This window comes from Danio aesculapii, chromosome 15, assembly GCF_903798145.1.
Source record: "Danio aesculapii chromosome 15, fDanAes4.1, whole genome shotgun sequence".
In the NCBI taxonomy this organism is placed as follows: domain Eukaryota; kingdom Metazoa; phylum Chordata; class Actinopteri; order Cypriniformes; family Danionidae; genus Danio; species Danio aesculapii.
The window spans coordinates 20,364,338-20,384,857 of NC_079449.1; the positions used below are offsets into that span (position 1 = coordinate 20,364,338).

A 20,520-nucleotide genomic window follows, 5' to 3' on the forward strand; every position below is an offset into this window, starting at 1 on the left:
GATCACCTTTAGCTTAGCTTAGCATAAATCATTGAATCAGATTAGACCATTAGCATCTCATTCCAAAAAATTCATAGCAACTTTTCAATTTACGTTGGTCTTAATAAGTGTAACTACAGTAGAGTTTAGCTTTAAATAGGAAAATGATCTAAACTCTCTCCGTTCCAAATAATAATTATGGTCATTATCAAATGAAATTATACATAAACCAGACTCTCTGCTTTTAATCAGCTTTAATATGCTCAGATACATTGTCAGTCTGCTTCAAAATGTCATATATATTTTTCCAGGTTTTTTTTTACACAAAAAGTATAAAACAAAACTCACAAACTGTGAATTACATCTCAATTAACGGGCCAAGAGCTTATATGAGTAGTATTGTATTTCTTTGTTTTAATAAATGTCAAAAATAGATATTTGCTCTAAATACATGCGGCACTTAACCTTATTCAACCGTGTGTCTTTCTTACAGTGTTTTTCTTTTCTTTAGCATCCTCAACTATGACACTGGTGATGATAGGCACATGCTCAATGGCCAAATCAAATAACTGTGCTAGCAACAGCTTTAGGTGCCTGAAATGACACAGTTCACTTTTGGTTTCAAAAATGACATATTACATTTGGTTTTGAGCATTTAGTAGTGCTTTGTTACCTTTTATCTACATATGCACAAACCTGCCTCAGAAAAATAAAGCCAAATTACATATTGTCTGTAGATAACGTACAACTTCCATACTATTAAGGCTAACAACTGACACAAGCTTTATGGTGAATTTAGAGCAATGCTAACATGGAGAAAAGGCATTAATAAGAGAGATTATTGTGTCCAGTGTATTTGGAGCACAAATCCTGAATGATTTAAGAATCAATTGGCCATCACTGTATTTCATCCCATTTCTTTTCTTATCAAAGATACTCTCTAAATCCATTCCTAACATTATGAGGCACAGTTTTGAGATTTAATTTTTTTTACTGACCTCAATTTTCAAATTAAAGGAACTCTCCACTTTTTTGAAGCATTTTACAAGTCCCCTAAAGTTAAACTGTTGAGTTTGACCATTTTGTTATCCATTCAGCCTATCTCTGGGTCTGGCAGGATCACCTTTAGCTTAGCTTAGCATAAATCATTGAATCAGATTAGACCATTAGCATCTGGCTCAAAAAAATTCATAGCAACTTTTCAATTTACATTGGTCTTATACACGATGTAACTACAGAAGGATTTACATTGAATTAATAAAAAAATATTATCTCTTTTTAAAAATATTTGAGCGAGATGCTACTGGTCTAATCCGATTCAATGATTTATGCTAAGCTAAGCTAAAAGTGCTCCTTTAAACAAAATCAAAAATAGTAAAACTCAACTGTTTAACTTTAGAGGGCTTGTAAAATGAGCCTGTTTCCAAAATAGAAGTGCTCCTTTAAAGTAGGTAATGAATTATGAATCACAATAGTTAATGTACAACTTCAATACTATTAATGCTAACCACTGATAGAAGCTTCGTGGTGAGCTTAGAGCAATGCTAACTTGGGGAAATGGCATTAATAAGAGAGAATATTGCGTCCAAAGTATTTGGAGCACAAAGCCTGAATGATTTAAGAATCAATTGGCCATCACTGTATTTCATACCATTTCTTTTCTTATCAAAGATACTCTCTAAATCCAATCCTAACATTACAAGGCTCAATTTTAAAATAGATTTTTATACTGACCTCAATTTTCAAGCTAAAGAAACTCTCCACCTCCCAAAGAGTTAAACAGTTGAGATTTACCATTTTGTAATCCATTTAGCCTATCTCTGGGTCTGGCAGGATCACCTTTAGCTTAGCTTAGCATAAATCATTGAATCAGATTAGACCATTAGCATCTCATTCAAAAAAATTCATAGCAACTTTTCAATTTACGTTGGTCTTAATAACTGTAACTACAGTAGAGTTTAGCTTTAAATAGGAAAATGATCTAAACTCTTTTCTGAAATCTTTGAGCGAGATGCTACTGGTCTAATCCGATTCAATGATTTATGCTAAGCTAAAAAAGTAAAACTCAAGGGCAGGGATGTCAAACTCAATTTCTGGAGGACCGCAGCCCTGCACAGTTTAGTTCCAACCCTAATGAAACACAGCTGATCAAACTAATTATGTCTTTCAGTCTTGTTTGAAACCTATACAGGTAAGTGTGTTGAAGCAGGGCTGGAACTAAACTGTGCAGGGCTGTGGCCCTCCAGGAATTGAGTTTTGCTCTAGGGGGTTTGTAAAATTTCCAAAAAAGCCTATTTCCAAAAAAGTAGAGTGCTCCTTTAAAGTAGTTAATGTATTACGACTCACAATAGGGCTGATTTTCTAGAAAAAGGATAAAAAATCCAATCATTTTCATAGCTTTTTCATACATATCACACACAAACACATTCATTAAACTTGGCATATGCTCTCCTTATTTTACATCCCTCACATCAACTAATATTAATAACTTATTAGACATGTGAGTGAAATTATGTCGCACAAATAGTGTGTAAAACAGGTTCAACAGAATCTCAAAGTCATCTTTTCTATTCAAAAAAGTCATTAACACCTTTCCTATGAACATTTAATTGAGTTACCAAGGAATAATAACCCAAATCATAGTGACAGAAGCAAATGTGTACTGTTCTGAGTGGGTTTGGATAGCAAAAAGAATCATAAATAGGACCAAAGCTAATTGTGAACCCTGATTTACCTCGTGATCATGGCTGAGGTCACTGTCTCAAACAAATCAATCTACATCCCCCAAATAAGCTAGATAAAGACAGAAAAAAATGCACATACATATATTGTTATTTCTTGGCTTCGACATATAAAATCATATATTCATATAACAGTATTAATCCCCCAAAACATAAATAAGTTTGCTGGATTTTCACAACTGAAAGCAGAGGCCTTTGGTGCGGCTGGCTGGCCGGCGTCTGATTGGTGGAGAGAAGCTCCGCCTATAGTCATGTGATTGATGAACTAAGGAGCGTATCTGGAAGTGCTTGGTCACGATTCGTCCATCATCTTGAGTTGAGGCGAGGGGCAGTCTGACAAATACAAACATGTGGTTATACACACTATTTTGATTGAAATTATTTTTAGATAAGCATAGATTAAGATGTATTTGCTCACCACAGAAAGGTGTCCATTCTTAGCCTTGGCTATCAGCAACTCTGAGCCAGCTGTAAAGTCTATGATCCCTTCTTTTCCCTGTGCCACATCGAACTTTATACTGTTCATCAGAGAAAGCAAAGCATATTTCTATCAGTTAGTTTAAAGGATCATTTTCAGCCAGTTTGGAGTTTTTGTTATATTGCATTCTTTTATTAGTTGATTTAATCTTTTTTTGTGAGATACTTAAACTTGTCCATATTATTTCTGCTGTTTGAATTCTTTTCACTTTTGTAAATAAATGCACTTATTTTTGCATTATTTGGTTGTCGTTTTGCTATTTTGCCACCTACTCTATACAAACTGGGTCAAATCAAAATGTTATCTCTTTAGTTGATGTATTGCACATAACATATGTTTGCGGAAAGATATCGTGTTACTTGTTTGTTTAGCCTATGTCATGGAGGTTTTTAGTTTGAATTTTGTTACAAAAGCAACTCTCTACAAACTGAGTCACATCAAAATGTTACCTCTTTAACCCCTAGAGCTAAACTTTAGTCATAACATTTAAATGGGGGCTCATCCGGGATCTGTTTTAAAAGATGAACACTGTGTAGCAGGTAAAGTCTAGTTATTCGGAAGAGGGGGCGTCGTTGGCGAGTAGGCTGTTTTATAATTATTATTAATAATATTAATACTTAGGTTTTGCACTATGCGATTAAATTAATGTGAGCTTATTCTTTTCTGAAGTCATAATCCCAAATAGTTTTAGGAATAGTGAAGTTACACTTTTTTTTTTCTTCCCTCATTTCTGGTGCCCCCTGGATGTACGGCGCCCGTAGCATTTGCCTATACTGCCTATGCCAAGAGCCGGCCCTGACTGCTGGCACTGCGTGACGCGTGTGCATACGAAAGACAGTCATATTTTGATACAACTTTCTTTCACCTCCTCTTGTGGGTGGGCCCATGCAGTGTGCGCTATGCACTGGTAACTACTGACCGAATGGAGTACTAGCACTGTTACGTTTTGTTAAATAATTTGCATATAAAATTAACGTTTCAAAACCGCCCAAATTCTGTCAACCCGCATCACATATGCTATTTTTTACCCATGCAATCAATCAAATTCAAAACAGCCCAATCTGGCAACACTGGTCACACTGGCAAAAATAAATACATAAATAAATAAATAAATAAATAAATAAATAAATAAATAAATAAAAATCTCGGTTTTGTTAAATTTTAGCCCTTCAAAACTATTTCAGGCCAAAAATCAAAGGTTTCTATCTAAAATATGGTGCATCCCTAACTCTTTAATCTGACTTAATCTTTGATATTGAACTCACCTCCCCTGGTTGATGTTAATTCTGTTGATCTTGTCAGCACAGATAGCCACTTTGGTTAACGTCTCAATGACATGCTCATTCTGAAGCACCACATCACCCTGTAGACAGCAAAACAGGTCACATATTAACAGCTCTTTTAAGAAAATAAATAGCAAATAACTGAAGTTTAGACTTGCCTTCTGCTTATTGTCATCAGATGCAACATGAAAAACGAACATGCCGTCGCTCAGTGAGCTGACAGAAATCCCTACAGACAAAACAGAAGTGAACATTGTCACTTTTTGGTTGGATAGCACTTTTTTTCTATTGCTGTTTTCACACTAGAGCTTTGGCAGGTGTTGTTGTAACATCTTAGGCTCAGTTTACAAATGATATTCTGTCAATCTAATCACAAGTAAACCGAAATAAACACAGGTGTAAATAAAGTCTAAAATCTTTTGAGTTTGTAGACTGAAAGTATAAGTAGTTGAAAGTATGTTTAATCGGGCAGCTTTGGTAGTGCAAACCCTCACATGCAGTCATTGCTCTGTTAAACATCACTTGAGAATTCTTTGAAAGAAAATGCCAATTTCTAAGTATTTGCTCTTACTATATATTTTACTTCTGTAGAAAGTCTTATTTCTGTTTGTTTGGCTTGAATAAAAATAATAATAATTAAAAAAATATATATATATAAAAAAAAAAAAAAAAATATATATATATATATATATATATATATATATATATATATATATATATATATATATATATATATATATATATATATATATATACATACACACACATTTAAAGTGTATATATATATATATTAAATTAACTGCTAAGGTCAATATTATTAGCCCCCTTAGGAAATATTTTTTTTCGAACTGGCTAGAAAACAAACCAATGCTGTCCAATGACTTGCCTGGTTAAACTAACCTGTAGAGTGTTTCCCAAACCATGGCATACCTCGCCGCTGAACTATCATAGTATGATGCAACGTTTGGGAAAGAACATTGTAGTGACAAGTGTTTTCCAAAACCGTAGTTGCTTTGTCATAGATCCATCATTTGAACCATGTTAGTTTTAACATAAAACATCTATAATGACATTTAAAAGGGGGTGGAGTAACAACTTCTTTAGAGAAAAACCCTATAATTTTTGTGCAAATTATATTGTTTTACACACACTCACATTTAAATAAAATCCAATATTAGTTTTGGTAAAAACATGCACGCGTTTTCCATATCAATTGAAATATATGTGAACTGTACATACAGGGCTAATGTTTCCTTTACAAATATCATTAAGAATACTCCATATTCTATTCTAAAACATAAAACCATTTACAAAAGCAAACACGTATTCTACTCTCATATATAAATCGTTAATGGTTGTAATTTACAGTAGGGCATTTATTAAGAATTGAAAAAAAAAAGTACTTAATTATAATAATAAGTAGGATATTGTTTATTTATTATTATTATTCTTTTTTTTAAGTCTACTTTCACAATTTGACACATTCAAACCACTGCACACTGTTCTAACCAACAGGCCCATGTCATATAGGCCTACAGTACAAATACTTTTCTTAATAAATAACCTAATATAAATTAACAGATGCTATATATTTTTGTTTTCACAAGCTTTGGAGACTACAATCAAAATATGAATTTCTACAAGACATGCTTTTCTGGACATTAAATGAAGGCACAAATAACAGTAAATGGACTACTGCAAACATAAGTAAATAACATTGCCTAATTAAAACACCATCTTGTGTCGGCGCCAATAACCTAGTGGTAATGTGTGCCAACATATAGCACCGACGTGCTCATGGCGACCCGAGTTTGATTCCTGGCTCGAGGTCCTTTGCCAATCCTTCCCCTCTTTCTACTCCCAATACTTTCCTGTCTGAAATCTCTACTTTCCTATCATAATAAAGATGGAAAAACCCTAAAAAAATTATTATAAAAAAAAAAAAAACACCATCTTGTCCCAACAATTTTTAATCTGAAAGAGTGATTACTACAAGTGCCACAAGGTTTGACGCAAACAATCTTTCATTGCAAAATGTTCACATAAATCCTAAACATAGTTTTTAGGTTAAATAACTATTTAGCTTTAAGCTCTATCCCTCCTCCTCCTCACCGTTCAGTGAGTTGTAGTCGATCCGCTGTTTGAGTTTGGCTTCCTCCACAATGACGGCACTGTCGGACATGAGCAGGAGCTGTCGGTTGCGTGCTTTATATCCTTTTCGGTCATACTTAGTGACTGGAACAGCATACTACAGGGAAGGAGGGATGAAGGATAGATTACTTTAGCAGACTCACATACTGTCTATGATCACATGCTTCACATTTTGGGATTTTTGTTTTGTCATCTGAAGAAACGAAGTAGGCTAATATGCAATACATCACAATCAATTATATAAAATCATGGCTTTTTGAACCACATTAAAGAAAGCTTTCCAAAATAGTCTGTTCAGAATTCAACTGACCTTCATCTTCTCGTTTCCTAGAGCCTGCAGCACTTTAGGATTGATGTCCTCACCGTCTTTTGAACATGTAAAGGTACATTTAGAATATACAATGCATCTGTAAATTGAGCTTAATAAAAGTGACTGAAAACTCACTGAGCCTTGTGTTCACGAAAAGTTTTGGGACGCTTTGAGGGTAGTTGTCCTTCTTGTCCTTAAAGATTTCACTCGCGACCATCTTCTGTTCCATCTGAAACAACAGATAATAATGCTAAATTAGCAGTAGTCGGAATAATTAATTAAAAATAATAAACTAAACTAAATTTGGTCAATATTAATAACAAAATAAACACAAAGTTAAGTTTACTTAAATGTCCAATAGCTAGATAGCTATAATTGAATGAATGAATAAATATAAAAAAGTTAAAGAATAAAACAAAATATGAATAATTTGTAATTAATACAATTTAAATATGCAAAATGAGACCGATTGCTTACATTTCATGTTAGAGCTTAATATGCAGGAGCCAATAATGAAGGTATTGCGTAAATAATAAAAAAACTTATTTTTTATTAATTAATAATAAAATAAAATGTTTCTCCATTCTGAATTGACACTTCCAATGGGTCCAACAATCAAGTGAATAAAAATATCACACAATATATATACAAACTAATAATAATAATAATAAGAAGAAGAAGACGACAAAGAATATTAATAATAATAATATAAATAATTAACTATAATAAATACATTGCAAATTTGAAATAAAAAAATTCCAGAAGCTCAACAAATTAAATTAAATTAAATAATTAAAAAATTAAATTAAATTAAATTAAATAATAGGCAAAATGTTAAAACAAATTATGGGTTCAAGATAAATTTATAATTGGAAAGTTTATTATTTATTATAAATTATATAATATAACAATAATAATAATAATAATAATAATAATAATAATAATAATAATAATAATAATAAAATAATGAATTAGAAAAAGCAAAATTAAATTATTTTAAGAAAAGTTTTATTTGATAAATCAATCAAATATCTCATAATATGTCAAACCTGATGCTTCCATTCTGGGTTGATGGTCTTGCAGTACTTCCACACCATGTTCTGCATGCAGAGTTTGCGGAGCTGCGCTGAAGCCTGTGAGAGAAAAGACGGCTCAATCTCTCAGCTCAGATCTAGAGGGAAGCATGACTGATGACTGAGATCTCACCTCGACCAATGCTGGAGGTGGCGTTGGCCAGCTCTTATCCAGAACTGTTTTAGGCAGGCACCTGTGCAACTTCATTAGGAACGAGTAGCGAACGTAGTCCAGGAAGTACTCATTCTCTGGGCATCGTGCCTGGTGGCGGTAGATGAAGCCTTTAATGAACCTGTAATAGCGAACGTGTGTTAAAAACAAAAGCTGCAGTGAGAATAAGCTCTCTTACTGGACAGAATAAGAGAATATACTGACTATACTGATCAGGCTCTGTTTCAATTCAGATGTTCCACTTCAATTATATATACAAGCTTTCGATACGATATGATTAAAGTCCGATCAGTGAAAATAGATTTAATAAAACTGCCATGAACATTTCTAATAATGATCAGTGAGCATTTTATTTGAGCTGTGTGGGTAAAAATAACAATGAAACATTAATAAACACTGATTGTAAAGGGGACTTATTATACAAAAATCACTTTTATAAGGGGGTTAAACACAGCCAGCATCTATATAGCCAGCTTCTATTGGTCAAAATTAATTAATTCTATTTTTATAATCACACTTCATAAAAAAACAGTCTGCAGAAACACTTTGATTAATATACTCTCTTTGTACATATCATCAGAGGGGGAAAGCCCTCCCATTAGTGATAATCTCTTGGTCATTAGCATAGACAGCCCTGAGTGAGAAGCAGCCATCTGCCATTAGTTTTATCTGCCATCTGCCATCCGAGTTTTAAATCTGCCACTATGGTGACACATACAGTAGGTGTTTGTAGCTCTGCCCTCTTTTGAAAAGAGGACTGGGAGCACCATCTCATTTGAATTTAAAGTAATCAAAGTCTAAAAGGAGCAGTTTCAAAGAGTTTTAAATGCTTTGTGTGGTATTTTGAGCTAAAACTTCAAATACACTCTCCAGGGACATCTTGTAAAAAAAAAAAAGAGCATAATAGGTCCCCTTTAGGAATGGCTGTCCTGTATCACACAGACCTGCGCATGGTGTCGGCAGCCTCTCTCCTGCGCTTTGCTGCCCTGCGGGCCAGAATTCCTCTCCACCAGGCTTGGATCCAGATAGCTGAGTGCCGCATTTTTTGGTATTTGGTTTTTTGGCTGTAGCCCTTCCAGGATGACTGAAGTTGGGTGGCTGAAGGACAGTTTGTTGAAGGTTAACATTAGGCAGACCACCCAGTGGATATGATTTTTATTTATGAAAACAGCTCATACCAAGACTGTGTTTCCTGACTTCTAATGCATCTTCAGTTGCAAACAAGGTCTTGGGGAAGCGGATGAAGATTTTGGTCCTTTAAAAAAAACATTGAAAGTTGTCTCCATCATTTTTGAATCTATAGAAATAATACTAATGTTAACACATTAACCCTAGTAAAGCATTCAGGCCTGTTTTGATATTCATCTGCGGGAACACCTTTGTCATGTGGTGTTCCCCGGGGATCTATTTTAGCCACTATTCTTTTCTCCTTATATATGCTTCCTCTGGGCTGTTTTTAGAAAACGTGGTCTGTTTTTTCACTGTCATGTGGACGACACCCAAATCTACCTACCTTTAAAACCAAATTCAAGTGGGCTAGAGACTCTTATGTTATGCTTGTCGGATGTGAAAGCCTGGTTGTCTTTGAACTTTCTAGATTTTAATGAGAGTAAGACTGAAATAATTCTGTTTAGCCCGTCAAACTCTCATAGAGCACCTGTAGTTAATCTTGAAAAATCTAGTTTTTCTACGAAGACCTGGGTAAAAAAATCTGGGTGTTATTCTGGATGATGGCTTGAGCTTTGACAAACAAATAAATGCAGTGGTTAAATCCTGCTTCATTCAGCTTCGACACTTAAAAACAGTTAAATCTATTCTATCTAGAAAACATTTAGAAAAATAATCCATGCTTTTTTAACCACTAGATTGGACTATTGACCAAAACCTGACTAAAACCTTATCCCATTTACAATTAGTTCAAAATGATGCTGCAAGGCTTTTAACAGGTACCAAGAAACATGACTACATTACACCAGTCTTACGCTCTTTGCACTGATTGCCTGTTCACTTTTAAAATTCTTTTCATGGCTTTTAAATCTTGAAATGGCCTGGCACCTTCTTATCTGTCAGACATGTTGATTGAGCATCAGCCTGGTCTGTCTCTTCGGTCATCTAACCAGAGATTATGCATATCTAAGTCGAGGCTGAAATGCAGAGGTGACCATGCTTTCGCAGTAGCTGGTCCTAGGTTGTGGAATGCTCTGCCCCTCTGTATTGTTTTTAAATCTAGGTTGAAAACGTACCTCTTTGATTTGGCATTTTATTAATGAAAATTGTCAGTTTTAGCTATAATTTTATATTTTTCTTTGTTGTGATGTGTATTGCGCTGCACGTTGGTCAACCTCTGGTTATGTTTAATAGTGCTATATAAATAAAATTGACATTGACGAGTAGATGCAGAAAACGTATTAATAGATAATAAACCAATTTAATTTTGTGGATAAAATGGTTCCATTCAGCTATTGTTTACTGGCAAAATAACCCCAGGATTATTTAGCTACCCAACAAATAATATCCAACAAAAGAGTAATTAGTTTGATTAGCAAACTACTCTGAAAAATACTTGATCGATTAACAATAAATTTTTGAAAGATTTTTAAGAGATACAAACATTTAAAAAGTTACATATAAATGTTTAGGCTATTTAGTTATGTACAAAGCACCTTTAGGTGTCATAAATATGCCAATTATGATATTAATCATGATTATATATTCAAAGGAATTAATACAAATGCCATTCGTTCCAAAGTGGTTATTATTGGGAACTTTCAAATTATTCATTCATTTGTTTTCTTTTCGGCTTAGTCCCTTTATTAATCAGGGGTCACCGATTTCCAAATTATACATTATAAATTTCCTACAATGATATGTTACAATAAGATTTCTCATAAATACTGAAAATATAATAGAAATTTTAAATATATGCATTTATATGTATATATTAAACACATTTTACATTCAAGTTGATAATCATATACATTATGGTTTTAGTTGAAAAAGACCTAACTGTTTTATAACACAACACAATAATTCTTCAGGCCTTTTTGTGAAACACACAGATTTTAATAGCATTAAAGAGGTTGAGATATTTTATCTGTGTAACCAACCTGCCCAGTTTGTACTCCTCGGGCTTGTAGCCGAGGTGCTTGACAAGTGTGGACACGCCATCCACTTGACGGCCGTCCCAGTTTGGCCAGGTGTCAGGACACAAAGATTTATACCTGAAAGAGGAAAACACCAACATTACCCACTAATATACCCACATGTGAAGCAGAAACAGGAACCATTGTTTTTGACACTGTTAGTTCCCTTTGACCTTATTTACCACTGCAGTCCACAGGAAGTACAGAGCTTTTAAAAGAGGATTAGAAAGTGTCAAATTTACCATAGTTTACTAATAAATGCCTGTTAAGTGAGAGGCATGTTGGAAATAAAATTGCCTAAATCAGCTTAATTTCTTCAGGACAGCATGAATGACCATTAAAGCAGATTGTGGGTCATTATGAGTTATGTTTTATTAGTCCAAACTAGTCTAGATTGATGTTTTTTCAGTATGTAGATACCAACCTCTGTAGGAAGGTCTCGTAGCGACGCCGGTATGCAAAGCCAGCTCTCCTAACCCGAAGGTTTTCCATCAGACCAAGATATTTTACTTGGTGTCTAATGAGGACTTCATCAAAACGCCCTGTAGAGAGAAGTATTTCAGTTTAATAATATAGAATATACATGTAATGCAGGTGTAAATCCATTGCAATTTTCTACTGTTGAGGATAAGAGCTGAATAACGAACAAAAGACACCAACAATTATCAACAAAAGATGATGGCAAAACAAAGAATCTTATTTAGTAAGAGACAATAAGAGACAAGGAACGAATGACTGCAGTGTGAACAATGAAACCATTGCACCACATATTGTGAAGAAAAAATGGCACTAATAAACTTTGGTCTTAAAAATAAAATGATTTTGCATTATTTTTTTTATGTATTTATATATTTATAATATATATATATTTTTTTTATTTATTTATTTTTTTTTTTTAACTCATATAAATGAATATTATCTATAGGACGCTTTACAATATTATATTTGTGCATATACATTAGATTAGTCAGTACTGAAGCCAAATCTGGAGCTAATCTAACAAAATCACTTATCATAATGGCCCAAAAATGTATATGTTAGGGAAAAATATTTAATTTAATCTAAATTTATTTAAAAAGCAGCAAAAATCTAGAGAAACAAAAATATATATATAAAATTTTGTAGTTTGTAATATTTTTTGCAATATTTTACATCAATTTCAATGTACTATCTTTCCATTTTTAAAGATATTTTGTGACTAAAATATAACTTTAATAAATATATCTGTTTAATAAATGTTTTGTTCAAATCCCCCAAAATATATTACCTACATGTACTAAGAAATGGATAAAAATTCATTTCATTTCATTTTCAAAAAGGGAGTACTCATTAATGCTGAGCACTGTATATCATTTGTTGTTATATATATTTTAAATATGTATTCTAATTTAATAATTTAATCATTTTAATTGAATTAACATTTTTCATCTTCTGTTGTTTTTAAAGGTTGATTAAGCCTGACAACAAATCATACAGTCATAGTAATACCTTAGAGAACCAAATAAACACTGTATATATAAATATGCCAATACTTCAGAACAATGCATTACATCAAATTAGGGTTGTCGTGATACCATTAATTCATCTTACGACACTATACCAGCTGAGGTATAACAATACCAAGTAGTATTGCGATACTGTAATTCATAACTCAAATTATAAAGAAAATTGTCAGAAATACTACATTTTAAAGGCTAGTTATAATAGGCCTACATGATTCCCTTATTATTGTAAAAGTATTATTTGCACGTCACTTCACCTAAAATTTATTAATTCTTTTTGTTTATTTTGTAGATAACCGACCAACAAAAAATACATTAAAATAAAGATACAAATTATACCAAATGAAATTTGTTATAAAAGAGAATTTTTCCAACACAACTAGGCTGTATGAAGTGGTCAAAAGTTTTTAGTCTTATCAGGTAACAATCCGAAGTAATTCAAAATTTTACTTTGAGTCCTTCTTTTTAAGAGATTGTCACAGTTGTTGTAGCTACTAAATCATATTTACAGGAACAGAAATGAACCTATTCAGATGTGCGTTCAAACTGAAGCATTAGAAAACGTACAATAGACTACCATAAAAGGTACAAATTCTGTTTTGGCTCCTTAAAGCACTCCACAGACTATTAAAATAAAATGTTTCTCAAACATGTGAGCATTTTAGGGACTTTTCCACATGCAACATTATCTATTGTAAACAGACCAATAATGACAATACTACCATTAACAAACTACAGCGGCACTGTATTTTGGAACCATAGTATCCCTATACTACCATAGTACCGGTGAACGGTGCAACCCTACATCAAAGTACTACAATATTGTCTTAAATAACATGATAATACTGCAAATACCTAAAAGGAATGAGAGCAAAAAAGTGACAGCAATAAAACTGTAAAAAGAGTAGAGAACATTGATCACAAACCTGCTTGCTTGGCATCATTAGGCTTGATGCAGCGCACGTAAGATGGTTCCTTAGACATCAGGATTTCCATCAACTTCGCCAGGCTGTTCTTGAACTGGGTTGCTGCCTGGTCGCAGCAAATGAACGGTGCGAAGGTACAAGAAAATAGAGAGACGGGCAGTGAGTGAGAGAACACGAGTGGCAGTGTGAGAGTCCAGTCAGGCAGTGACAATGTGGGAGAAGCCAGTGGTCAACAATGCAAGCAAACAACTAAACAGCAGCCCACCCACACTCAACCAATCGAGCTCTGCAGTGTGGGCACTGCAATGGAATGGGGGACTTCAGGGTTGTGTTCGGTCATGGGGGGAGCCACAGAGCCAGGGCATTCCTTATAATGTGGGTGGCAGAGATTCTTAATGCCACGGACTCAGGCCAAGATGCTGAGCTTTATGAATACATGAGACAATGAACTTCGCACTGATTCACAATACTGATACTACTGGAAAACGGAATGATTAACAGTAATATTTATAGATGTTATACATAGAACAACATAGACAGATAAACAGCTAAATTGACACAATGATGGATGGATGGATGGATGGATAGATGAACGATTGATAGAATGATAGAGAGAACATCTCTATCTGGATGGAATGATGTAATAATAGATGGAATTTTAGATGGATGGATGGATGGATGGATGGATGGATAGATATTTTTGAATGAATGAAACAATAGATACAATGGGTGGGTGGACTGATAAATGGATCAATGGATGGATGGATGGATGGAATGATCTAATAATGGATGGAATTATAGATGGATGGATGGATATATATTCTCGAATGAATGGAACAATAGATTCAATTGGTGGGTGGACTGATAAATGGATGGATGGATGGATGGATGGATGGAATGATCTAATAATGGATGGAATTATAGAATAACGGATGGATGGATCGATGTTATCGAATGAATGGAACAATAGATACAATGGGTGGGTGGACTGATAAATGGTTGGATGGATGGTTAGATAGAACATTGGATGGATGGAATTATAAGACAGATAGATAAACAATACATACAATGATGGATGGGTGGACAGATGGATGGAATGATTGATGGAACAGTACATAGAACAATGGATAGATGGATGGATGGAGAATGACAGATATATGAATGGATGGGAAAAAGAACAGACATAGGGAGAACAACAGATAGAATGATTGATAGACGCAATCTATTGATAGATACACAGAACTATAGAGAGAAAAAAACAATAGAATGAACGATAGACAGAATGAACAAATGAACGATAGATAGAATGATAGACGGATGGATGGAAGGATACAGTAGATGACAGACAGACAGACAGACAGACAGACAGATAGACAGATAGATAGATAGATAGATAGATAGATAGATAGATAGATAGATAGATAGATAGATAGATAGATAGATAGATAGATAGATAGATAGATAGATAGACGAATGGACGGATAGATAGATAGACATGTACCGTCTCTGGTCGTTTCTTGTCTGACAGCTCTTCTCTGTCAAAACACTGATTGAGTATTTTGTTTTCAGACATACACATGACCTAAACATACAGACACAGTTACACAATTAATCATGGCAATTTCAGCACAAATGCTGTCTATTTTTCTATAATAATTTTTTGTTCCCTCACCTGCTTCAGGTTTCTGAAAAGGAGATCATTGTTCTTGTCCAGGAAGCCTAGAAGTTGGAAAATACACAATGACGTCAGTCAGCGCTCGGCCTGGGAAATCTCTGTGGGCATAAGAGCTCGCTGTTGTTCAGCGGCACACACTCTCTTTCAGTCTCTTCACTTTCCCCTGCCCTCTGTTCAATAACTGACCCTTCACATTGTAGTTGACTTCTCCTGCGTAGTGGATCAGTCTGAACTCCTCACGACCCATAACTTTACGGGTTTTTCCATCAGCCAGCTTGTGCCTGAAATATATCATTGATTTTTAGATACTCAATATAGGATTTTAAGTACAATATTACAATGACAAAATGCTACTGACGTCAGGAAGTGGGCGTGGCCTCCGACAGTGTTCTCAAGCTTCTCCAGGAAGGTGATGTCACTGGCATCTCCAGGCCGGAGACACTCTTCATCCTACAGGGGAAAAAAGTTCAATATTTTTCAGTTTAAGCTAAGACTAAGATGTTGTTAATGGATGTTTATAAAGGGAATTCTCACCAAGATGGAAATGATTCCTTTAAACTTTTCCTCCACAAGATCACAAATGATCTTGTTGTTAAAATATTGCACAGGCTCCCACTGGAAAAACACAAAAACATGAGCATTAATGCATTCAAAATTAGTGGAAAACATTCAAGATTTGTGATGTTGCTTTTGCTATAAAATTCAAGCAATGCAAATCCCAAGCATTCCCAGCCCACCATTGAGTCATGGCCACAAACGGCCTTTCTTTAACTCTGCATGCGTCAAAATGTTTTATCTGCAGTGTGAGAGGTCAGCATTACCATACTAACAGCACAGAATAAAGCCCACAACACACTGTCCATAATGCACCCACCGAGCGCCGGTGGGTAAGAGCCCATTCCAGCACTGCACGTGTGAGTCATATATATGTGTAAAAGACATCTGTGTGTCAGGAAAGCCTCACCGTGATTCCCTCGGCTTCGTATTCCTCCTGCTCTGACTTCAAGGTCAGTTCGATGAAGAGCTGCTGCAGCTTCTCATTACAATAGTTGATGCAAAACTGCTCAAAACTTTACAGACAGGCAAAGAGAGGCAGGGTGAGATATCTTTGACGATTACAAACAAACATTTTGCCCAATTACACACAAAAATATCATTATCAAACTATTTTGTCCGGATTTAAAAGTAATTCAATAAATATTGAAATTTTGTTTTATTTTTAGAAAATGTATACAACATTATTAAATTATAATCCAAGCACAGACATATACACTTTACACACAGACATGCATTAAACTTTATTATATAAAAATGTACTATTAAATAAATGTTATAATTCTTCAAAGAGCAAGTGGTTTGAAGAATTGAGTTATAGATATATAATTTAAAACATTATATATAGTATTTAAAATAATTACAATAATATTTACATTTCTAAATGTTAAAACATTTATTTTAACTTGTATTATAGATTCATTTTTATGCCATTTTATTATTTAAACTACTTAATTTAATATTAAATACTGATAGTGATCATTAATTTTAATTATTATATATTAATTTGTTAAATAATAACAAAGTTATTTTTGTCACGTGAAATAATTTAACAAAAAAATTATTATTAAACTTATTAAATACTAAACTAACTAAAACTAAACAAAACAAATTGATAAACAAATATAAATAAAATTAATAGATTTATAAAATAATTAAACTGATGGCCAACAAAATGAATCAAAACTAAATAAAATGTCAACTGTAAATATTTTCATTTATAACATTAAGCATTAATTCTTTCATTTAAATTGAATTGAACTTTTTTTTTTACCTACAGCTTTGCTTTTGTCAGCCAGACATTCATTAGACATTATGTGCATACTGAATTGCATAACTAAAAATGTAAATAATTAGTTGTATTTAAATGAGTTTGTCTGAAAGTAATTGTATTACTTAATAATGAATGTGATTATTTGACGCAATGCAACAATACAACCCTAATAAATCTCAAAGCACAGACAACAGAAATGAAAACTTATTACACAAAGACACTTCATGAAACATGTACACACAGACATCACCTATGCTATAAAATTGCAGGTTAATGACATCTGTATATAATAACTTATATTTAATTGTAACATAATTTGATTGTAATGCAATAATGTGCACCTTTTATAAAGCTGCTTTGAAACAATAATAATTGTAAAAAGCGCTATACAAATAACCTTGAATTGAATTTAGTTTAATTGAATTTAATTATTTTAAATGCTTAAATCAATATAGGAATATTTAAAGCAATATAAATGAATACATCCAATGTTATAACGTTATTAAATTGAAAAATGTTCAGGGTTAATAATCCAGGGTTATTTGTTAACATACAACAAAAAACAATTTCGCTCATTAAAAAAATTTCTAAATAAAAATAAAAAAAAATTAAAACTAAACTAATCATAACTAAAATTTAAAAAGAAAGCCAACAAAATCTGAAAAAAATTCAACACAATGCAATTTCCTCAGTGTATAACAACCCTGATTTTCTTTACCTGTTGTTCTGAAAGACCTCAAAACCATAAATGTCCAGCAGGCCAATGACAGAAGCGTTCTTACTGCTGAATGACTCATCCTGCAATGCAGTAAAAGCACAGAAACATTCAACAGCTGCAAGCAAGACATTCAGACTAAACATACACAGACATGATATGACCAAACTGTGTTCCAAAAACAGCCATAGGAAAACTGCAGTAATCACATGGTGCGTCATTTACATGTATTCTCCATGTGAGGGCGCTATACATTTATATTTTGCAACTAGCCTCTCTGTCATAGTGCTGACTGTGAATTTAACGACAGAACGAGTTCATACCTTGAAGGCCAGAGAGTCGTTAATTTTGTTGACCAGCCAAGAAAAAGTCCGCCCGTATATGGCTTTAGATAAAGCATCCCGCGCCGAAGCGGCCTGCTCTTGATTTAAAGGACTCATCAGCTGCAACACAAACACACACAGTGGGATTATGGGAAATATTCAGGTCAGTTTTTACATTGTACACACATAATATATTTTACTGCCCTACTGGGCAACAGTACACAAAAAAACTTTCTTTTTAATTTATATATTTTATTATATTTGATACTTTTTTAAAACTCCTTTATTACAATTATAAGTTGTTGTAAACACAAATGTTTACATGTCAACTGTCCATATTATATTGTTATCATTTTTTTTCTAATTTATTATAATAAAAACACTACTTTCAATTTATTATTCTATTTAAATGTATGTCATTTAACATGTTTCATACAAATAATTAACACATTTTGAAGCAAAAAAATATTGGTTTCCCCAATGTTGCTCACCTCAAAATTATATTCTGTTTTCTAAGAGCAACAAATAATAACTTGACTTCTAGTTGATCATTTGGAAAAGTGGCAGAAGGTTTTTCAGATGAATCATCTGTTCAACAGCTTCCCAATGGATCCAAGATTCTCACAGAAATCAGTGAAGTTTGGTGAAGAAAAAATCATGGTTTGGGGTTTCATTCAGTATGGGGGCGTGCAGGAGATCTGGAGAGTGGCCAACTACAGGAGAGGCCAAGTTCTTCAGCAGGATAGCGCTCCTTCTCATACTTCAGCCTCCACATCAAAGTTCCTGAAAGCAAAGTAGGTCAAGGTGCTCCAGGATTGGCCAGCCCAGTCACCTGGTATGAACATTATTGAGCATGTCTGGGGTAAGATGAAGAAGGAGGCATTGAAGAAGAATCCAAACAGTCTTGATGAACTCTGGGAGTCCTGCAAAATGCTTTCTTTGCCATTCCAGATGATTTTTTTAATAAGTTATTTGAGTCATTGCAGAGATGTATGGATGCAGTCAGTCAAGCTCATGGGAGTCATACACAATATTAATTCTTTTTCCACTGCACCATGACTTTATATTCTATACTGTACATTATTTCTGTTAAGTGACAAGAATTTTGCCTCAGCAAAGTCAGACCTTACTGTCCTAATTAAATCTCTAAAAATCAAGGCATGATCATATTTTATTTAGGTAAAATAAGCGTAATCTAGAGGCCTTCGCCTTTATATAAGGCACTTCTGATACCAAATGATCAACTAGAAGTCAAGTTATTATTTGTTATTCCTAAAACTTGGATAGGCGACAAGACTTTTGTCAGGTAGTGTACTCATATGAATAATGTAATGCAAATCTATGTGTATATAAATCTTTTTTAACATGTTATGGATCCTTCAAGGACCCCAATTTCATTTTAACCTACTTTAAAGATATTTCGGCTTAACATTTTCACTGTAAACATCGCAAGCATACCTCTTCTCCTTTGGCAATGATCTTTTTATGTGTTAGAGCCTCTTTAAGAACGGTGCCATCCACACCTAACAACTGCAATATCACAAACAAACAGAAAAGTGTCAAAAAAAGCATGTATTTTCAGAAAAAAGACAGATGGTAGGAGGTTTTAAATAAGCACAGAAGTCATGCACATGTGGCTGTGGCCCAGTGATATAAATAAGCCGTCCTGTTACCCTGGCTAAGTATTTAATCTGTGTGTCTGTAGTGATGTAGGCACTGCCGCTGTCCTCTCCTCCATACTGGACATTCCCCAAGTGTAGCACACTGGCAATAATGTTCAAAAGCTCCTGTGGAGAGAAAGAGAGAGGGGTGCAAATGAGAGGTAAAATCACAAATTAAATGCACGAGATTGTTTTTTTATGCAGTTTTACGTCAATTTAGAGATTTTTGGGTGATTATGAAGGTTTTTTTTGTCATGAAACCTTCCAAAATATGTGTAATTATGTGTTCAATTTTACTTTCATCAATTTCAATTTGACTTTTTACATGAACTTTCAATTTATCAGTTCATAGCTTTTCAATTACAATAGTTTTTGAGGGTTCATTTATCTCAAAATGAGTATTTATTCTCCTTTCTTCCTAAAATCCACACAGTAGCATCATTTGACTTTGATCCTGTGTCAAATAAACGAAAATAATTCTGAGTTTTGTGCAAGAAATGTAAGAAATTAGGTCAAATTTGATCAAACCATCATCACATGGATCATTCCCTATTTTAATT

At 33.7% G+C, this 20,520-nt stretch overlaps 1 protein-coding gene across 3 annotated transcripts in view; it reads right to left on the bottom strand.

The window, feature by feature from the left end:
• Positions 1-214: 214 nt before the first annotated feature.
• The window catches only part of myo1cb (myosin Ic, paralog b), a 79,684-nt gene continuing 59,378 nt past the window's right edge, over positions 215-20,520 (bottom strand). For all 3 annotated transcript variants that reach the window (XM_056474383.1, XM_056474385.1, XM_056474384.1), the window contains 24 exons: positions 19,973-20,086; positions 19,758-19,829; positions 18,300-18,419; positions 17,980-18,059; positions 16,398-16,503; positions 15,968-16,048; positions 15,792-15,883; positions 15,620-15,714; positions 15,431-15,477; positions 15,260-15,340; positions 13,759-13,864; positions 11,755-11,872; positions 11,295-11,408; positions 9,366-9,442; positions 9,132-9,285; positions 8,149-8,308; positions 7,992-8,075; positions 7,078-7,171; positions 6,943-6,998; positions 6,594-6,729; positions 4,640-4,710; positions 4,464-4,561; positions 3,139-3,238; positions 215-3,053 (listed from right to left, as the gene is read on the bottom strand). In XM_056474383.1, the coding sequence (XP_056330358.1) occupies positions 3,027-3,053; positions 3,139-3,238; positions 4,464-4,561; positions 4,640-4,710; positions 6,594-6,729; positions 6,943-6,998; positions 7,078-7,171; positions 7,992-8,075; positions 8,149-8,308; positions 9,132-9,285; positions 9,366-9,442; positions 11,295-11,408; positions 11,755-11,872; positions 13,759-13,864; positions 15,260-15,340; positions 15,431-15,477; positions 15,620-15,714; positions 15,792-15,883; positions 15,968-16,048; positions 16,398-16,503; positions 17,980-18,059; positions 18,300-18,419; positions 19,758-19,829; positions 19,973-20,086 (2,283 nt within the window). In that variant the 3' untranslated portion in view covers positions 215-3,026. The remainder of the gene's footprint in view (positions 3,054-3,138; positions 3,239-4,463; positions 4,562-4,639; positions 4,711-6,593; positions 6,730-6,942; positions 6,999-7,077; positions 7,172-7,991; positions 8,076-8,148; positions 8,309-9,131; positions 9,286-9,365; positions 9,443-11,294; positions 11,409-11,754; positions 11,873-13,758; positions 13,865-15,259; positions 15,341-15,430; positions 15,478-15,619; positions 15,715-15,791; positions 15,884-15,967; positions 16,049-16,397; positions 16,504-17,979; positions 18,060-18,299; positions 18,420-19,757; positions 19,830-19,972; positions 20,087-20,520) is intronic.